We start from the raw sequence: 6226 nt of genomic DNA, 5'->3' as shown, positions 1-6226 counted from the left end.
TCTCTTCCTCCCGATTCTCCTCCCCTGGCACCTGGCAGGGGAAGGGGCAGCGGCTGCTGGGATTTAGCTCCCGGCTGAGGCAAAACCATGGCAGTGGGTTAATCCTTTTTCACATAGAGCTCCCTTCCCTTTTCCCAAGTATCTTATTCCCAAAATGCTATTTTAATACTGATAAATAAAACACTGCTAAAATTACGCTCAGAAGGTGAGGTAGCAGGGTGGCTTGGCTGTACTGTTGCCCCTGTGTGGTCATTATCTGCTCCAGAGAGCTTCTGCTGGTTGTTACATTCCATTGTCAAACAAACCACCCGTGCTCAGGGGCAGCCCGTGTCCCCATCTCTGTAATGAGGCAACTTTGCAGCGATTTCACCTTGCTTCTCTTATTTCTGTCAGCCCAACATCTGCTAAGACTTTTCAGACGTGGTGAATTCTGGCTTCAAGGTGCATTGCCTCTAGGTAAAAATCAAGACAACAATATTTGCCAATAACACCAAGTTATTCTGGATTGTTAAAAACAAACTTCTGCTTTAAAGAAGTGCAGATATACTTTACTAGACTCCCTGACCAGAAAGCAAAATGACAGGTCAAATTCACTGCAGAATTATTAGAATGAAGTGGTGTTCGAAGTGAAGCAAAATATTAACTTCATATATACACGGATAAAAGTCCAACGTGAGGGAGATTACTCCTCAGGATGAGTTTTTTTTTTTTTTATATTATCATCACAATGCATAGCTTGCCAAAATATCAACTCAGTGCTTCATGGATGATCAAAAAGCAGATAGAATTCTGTAAATTATTATAAGGAAATAGAAAAAAAAAAACCTCATGTCAGTATGCTGTTGTACCAAACTGTGATTCAGTTGCACCTTGAGCGCACTGCAGATCTGGTATACCCACCTTTTCCCCTCCTGTAAAAAGTTATACCTGAATCCTACAGAATGGTTTGATCCTAGAGAACATGGATTAAAAAAAACCCCACAACTATACAAGTTATACATCAGACAAGGAATGACTGTATACATTAGGGGCTCCTGAGCCTGGAAAAAAGGCTATGATGATGGTGTGCAAGTTAAAGAGTGGATGAAAAGACCAGGTGGGAATCTACTGCTTTCTCTGTGCCTCTGCCAGTATCTGGCGGCATCAAATGGGGTGCTGTCAGGAGTGAAGGAAGGTTAAGCACATTTGCTATACAATGTCTTGGATGTGAAAAAGTCTGTATGGGTTAAAACTGAAGTTGGACAAATTTATGGAAGAAACATATCAACAGGCATTAGATGCAAAGGAAATCCCTGAAATGCAAATTGTTGGGGTGTGAGTGTATTCCTGAGCTTCCCCAGTGTCCCTGTGCTCCTCCCCAGCTTTCTCCTGTAACCAAAAGGTGAACGGACAAATTCAACCTTCAGTCTGATTCACTCTTTCTGGTTTTATATACTTTTTTTGGTTTATGACCTTATAATATACTGCCACATAATAACAAAACAAAGTCTCCTCCAGACTGACACAAGCATTTCAGTTAGCAGCGTGGTTTTCTCTGCAGCAGCTCAGTGCTGAGCACAGCACCTCTGGTGTGAGCAGAAGTAGCCAGCAGCAAAATCGGGCTGGCCCAGCTGGAGGCAGTATTGGCCTGAGGCTGGGGTGAGGCTCTGGCTTTGTGGTTAACCTCTGTGCCACCATAATGCCCAGGAAGAATCAGTGAAATATGAATTACAGCATGTGAAATCTGACCAGGATGAATTCATATTCCTGATGCATGTAGTTAGGCCAGAACGCTCCTGGTCCATGCAAGAGACAGGTGATTTTCACTCTAAAGTCCTGGATAAGTGATTGTGGCAGAGAAGATGACAGTGACCACCAGCTCCCCTGGCTGGCTGCACATCTGGGTGTCACCAAGTGTGTGACGACAGCAAACTACTGCACTGCCTACGTTGCCCCAGAGAGCTTCAGCTACGTGGCTGTGAGCAAGCACCAAAACTTCAACTGCCTTAATTCTGAGTGCCCGTTCACCTTGTCTACATTTAGACAAAATAACCTTATCTAGGAACCCAGTCAAGCTTGCTCAGAGCATGAATGAAACCTATGGACTCTGAGAGTAAATGTTTTCAGAGGCAGCTCAGTCTTCCAAGCCCAGGAATCCCTTCCAGATATTTTTCTTCATTATACAAGCATTTCCCATAATTTTTCCACTTCATGCCATCTGTTAATTCTGCAGGTTTAGGGGTGTGTGGTTTTTTTTTTTTTTTTTTTTCTGGGCTACAGAGCTGCCACTACTTGAGATGGAGGAGGAAGTCCAAAGTCTGCTTCCTGGCAAATGGTACTTTGATACTCCAAAGCTGAAGCTTCAGCAGAAACCACTTGCTGGGCCATTGCTATGTGTGCACTGGCTAATGTGCTCTAGCTACTTTAAAAAGATTAATCGATTAGCCTCAAAAATTAACTTGATTAGAGTTGAATTTTCTTCTGCAAGAGAGCAAGTCATACTGTGTTGCTAATACTAAAGCAGGGTAAAAAATTGTACACAGTTCTGGGTGGTTTTCTCATATTTTAGTCACTTAATCTGTTGCCTCAGAGCAAAGATGATGAGGTTTAAGTCATTGCTATTTACAGTGCGTGTGTGGACAAATGCAAACCGTTTTTACAGAAACAAAGACAGATCTATGCTGCTTTGATGCTGGTTACTGGGGTGTGTTTCTACTGTGATCTCTACATGACCTTGATTTTGTACAGTGAGCCCATGCTCCTGTTTCCTCTGAATGCTGCTTCTTTGCCTCACTGCATCACCATCACCGATAGAAAGTGAAAATTCTGCAAGCTTCTCTAAGCCATGGGGGATCCAGGACATTTTTTCTTTCTGACTTTTCCATTTTTGACTGAGATTTTGCTCTCCTTAAAATAAGAGGAGGCAGAAAATTGGTAAGTTATGCAGGGCACTGAATTTCTGCATCTGCCACCAGACTGTCCTGGGTTACAGCATTGTGTCCCTGCTGACGGCTGGCAGCGAGTACATCTTCTCACCCGTGGTGTTCAAGTGTCCCTGCAACTCTGGGAACCTGCTGTACAGCTTCATCTTCCTCTTTGTGCCTGCCTTCGTCCTATTTCTGCTCGGCGACATGGTGAATGCCAGGACGTGGCGCCAGCTGACGGGCAGCTGCCCTCCAGAGAAGCACTGCAGCTGCAGCCCCTGGGCAGCCTGTGCCCGCTGCTGCCTCGTGGTGCTGCCGGTGACAGCCAGAGCCTTGGTGGCCCCCTCACCTGGATTGCGGTGGCCCTGCTGAGAGCCAGCTTCTATGAGTGCATGGCCAGTGGGAATGGCACGATGAAGAACCTGATGTGTAAAGGTAAAGGACAAGAATGCCACAGCCTGCTGGTCAAAATACCCTGTGATGAGAAGTTATTGAAGAATATGTCAAGAGAATTCCTCAGTCTTCAGGCACAGTTCCAGGTAAAGCCTCTCTGCTCTTTTTCTCACCCTAAGGGCTTCAACCCTAGCTACTCGATGTGAGGAAGTACCTGCTGGGGACTGTAAATGGGTAAAAAAGGGGTAATGGCTTTAAACTGAAAGAAGGAGGATTTAGACTAGAAGCCATTCTTCACTGTGAGGGTGGTGAGACACTGGAACAGGTTGCCCAGAGAAATTGTGGATGCCCCATCCCTGGAAGTGTTCAGAGCCAGGTTGGATGGGACTTTGAGGAACCTGGTCTGCTGACAGATGTCCCCAGAGGCAGGGAGTGTGGAACTAGATGCTCTTCAAGGTCCCTTCCAACCCAAACCATTCTATGCTTCTGATTGTATGAAATATTTATCATGATGCTCCTCAAAGAGGAAGGCTGAAAAGGGGCAAACTCTATAGCATTGAACTCAGGCAGGATAAGAATGGAGAGCAAAATCAAGGAAGACTTTTACTGATATTGCAATGAAATCTAAAAGAAACTAGTCAAAATGAGAAAAAGTGTGAGAGCATTTTTATTACTGACCATTATTTTTAATATCTGATCTATGTTTAACTTTAAAAATCAAAAAGAAAACAAACATGTTTCTTTAGCACTCAATGTTTTTCACTTGAAAAAAAAATCAGCCTGAAGTAACAGGGGACACTGTGAGAGCTCTGCCTGGAGCCTCTGGGTAAGCACCACTGGGTACTTGGAAGGACCAGCATCTGCTAGAACACCTGCTTTAGGTGAGGTCTCTGAGACTTATATAGTGATGTTAAAATCATGTATAAAACAAGAACAAATTCTCATATTCAGTAGTCAAACCCATGTCCTGCCTACAAAACAGGACATAATTTTTCCTGTGTGCTGCAGCAACTGGCTGTTTTTTGCAGGCTCAGACATCAGGGAGGGGAGGTACTTTCTAAAAGCAGATAAAACAGTCAGCAGGAGGTCTGGCTCACAGAACCAGAGGTGGACAGGGAGATTCTTCACCCTCTGTACTGTAAATCTGACCACAACTGTAGAGACTGCTGGTCAGCATCTTGCCTTTAAAGTTAAGAAAACTGGATATAACTGAGGAAAACATTTTCCTCTGCCTTCTCTTTTTGGGTATCGAAATGAGATCAGCTCAGGGGTGCAGAAGCTCCGTAGGGCTGGCTGAAATGCACACGTGGGATTCTCTCCTTCTGCAGTGAGCAGACTGTCACAGGCACTCCAGAGTGTCTTCACTTACAGTTTTCATGTTGGTTCCAGTGTTAGTTCTATATGCCTACACAGGACCGTGCAAAGCCACCATTAAACCATCTGTCTCTGTTCTAAGCTGATAGGATGGCTCCTGATAGCCAGCATCATGACCATGGTACTGATTTCAACGTGCATCAGCCACTGTTGCTCCCCAGTTAGCTCTCTTCAGCTCAAGTTCTGGAAAATTTACTTGAAAAAAAGAACAGGAGCTCTTTGAGATCAAGACTAAAGAGCATGCAACCAGTCTGGCAGAAAGAAATATAAATTGCTTTTTTGAAGCCGCTGACCCAGCACCATTTCAGACTCCCAGTAATGAAGACTGGCAGTAGATCTCATTCTTACACACCTTCTGTTCCCAGGAGCAGTGTTACAGCGTCATACACAAGTACGTTAACACAAACAGAGGCAACAGCATCAGATTTGGGGAAGGAGGTCAGAATCCACCCCGCACCCCTGTTTGGGATTTGTGGATGAGGCAAGCGCAAGCAAATCAGGGTTTTAAGGAAACAGTACTTTGCAATGCTGGCAGTCTTTACATCTTGTTACATGATGTGACATTTGTACATCTGCTGTCACTGAAATCTATGTAAATTGTATCTAAAAGATGATAGCTGTAACCCTCAGTGGGTTTGTTTTCAAGTACACTAACACATTTGCTTAAGTACAGTGAAATAAATATATCTGTTACAGTCAGTTTTCTTTCGTTGTTGCTCATTAAGAAGAACCACCACATGTGTAAAATACTCAGCATCCACAAAGATGTCAGCAGGTACTATGTCAAATGATTAACTACCAAACACCTTAAGAGCATTTGGCAGCTGGAGTGACAATACCAAACCTTCCTACCTGGCAGCATCCAAGAGACAAAACGGAATGGAAGTTTTGATCTGAAATTCAGCTTAGTTAACTAGCTTTCACTTGACAAGGCATCTTTCACTGGCGCTTAGGGCAAGCTCTAGACTGAAATATTTACTTTCAGTCAATTTGTTTCTCAAGACAAGGGCCTTTTAAAATCTGGATCTTTTAAAATCTGGGGAGCAATGAGCATTTTGGAGCTACTTCAGGTGCTCTTCAATTTGAGTAGGTGAGCAAAAAGGTTTCAGCTCTTTTGCCCCTACCTGCTCAGCAGCTTTAGGTAGTAACAATGAAACCAAAAAAAATTCCATGGTGGTGAATTTTTTTTTTACCACTGCCTGATCTTGATCATTTTTTGCAGCAGGCCTTCTTAATTAGCTCTACTGCTCATTCCCTATAATTGTTAAGTTCTTTAGTGGAAAAAAAAAAAAGGTATTTGAATGCTGCACAAAAACACACCAAAGTTAAACTTCCTGATTATACTTTTTATTTTTTCCTGAAAAATACATACTTACTAGGGTTTTAAAAAAATATATATAATATTGCATATAGTTTTTTCACCTAAGCCACACCTGGATGCTCCTGCTAAATACACTACTTAACTTGGTTTAGAACAGAATCTAAGTGCAAATTAGCATGTCTTCATTTCATGTATTGAAATGAATTAGCATTTCAGTAAGGCGTTTGACACCGTC

General features: G+C 43.1%; 1 protein-coding gene across 1 annotated transcript; it reads left to right on the top strand.

Moving 5' to 3' along the window:
- Positions 1–2897: 2897 nt before the first annotated feature.
- FAM26F (family with sequence similarity 26, member F) lies at positions 2898–5108 on the top strand (the record flags this gene model as incomplete). The annotated part of the gene is given in 4 exon segments (XM_008949712.1): positions 2898–3246; positions 3249–3442; positions 4753–4869; positions 4871–5108. Coding segments are annotated over 4 exon segments (898 nt in total), but the record flags the coding sequence as incomplete, so codon positions are not given.
- Positions 5109–6226: the final 1118 nt, after the last annotated feature.

The sequence above is a fragment of the Merops nubicus genome, unplaced genomic scaffold (genome assembly GCF_000691845.1).
Source record: "Merops nubicus isolate BGI_N331 unplaced genomic scaffold, ASM69184v1 Scaffold49031, whole genome shotgun sequence".
NCBI lineage: Eukaryota > Metazoa > Chordata > Aves > Coraciiformes > Meropidae > Merops > Merops nubicus.
The sequence above is the reverse complement of the archived record's forward strand: the minus strand, read 5'-3'. Positions and strand labels throughout refer to the sequence as shown.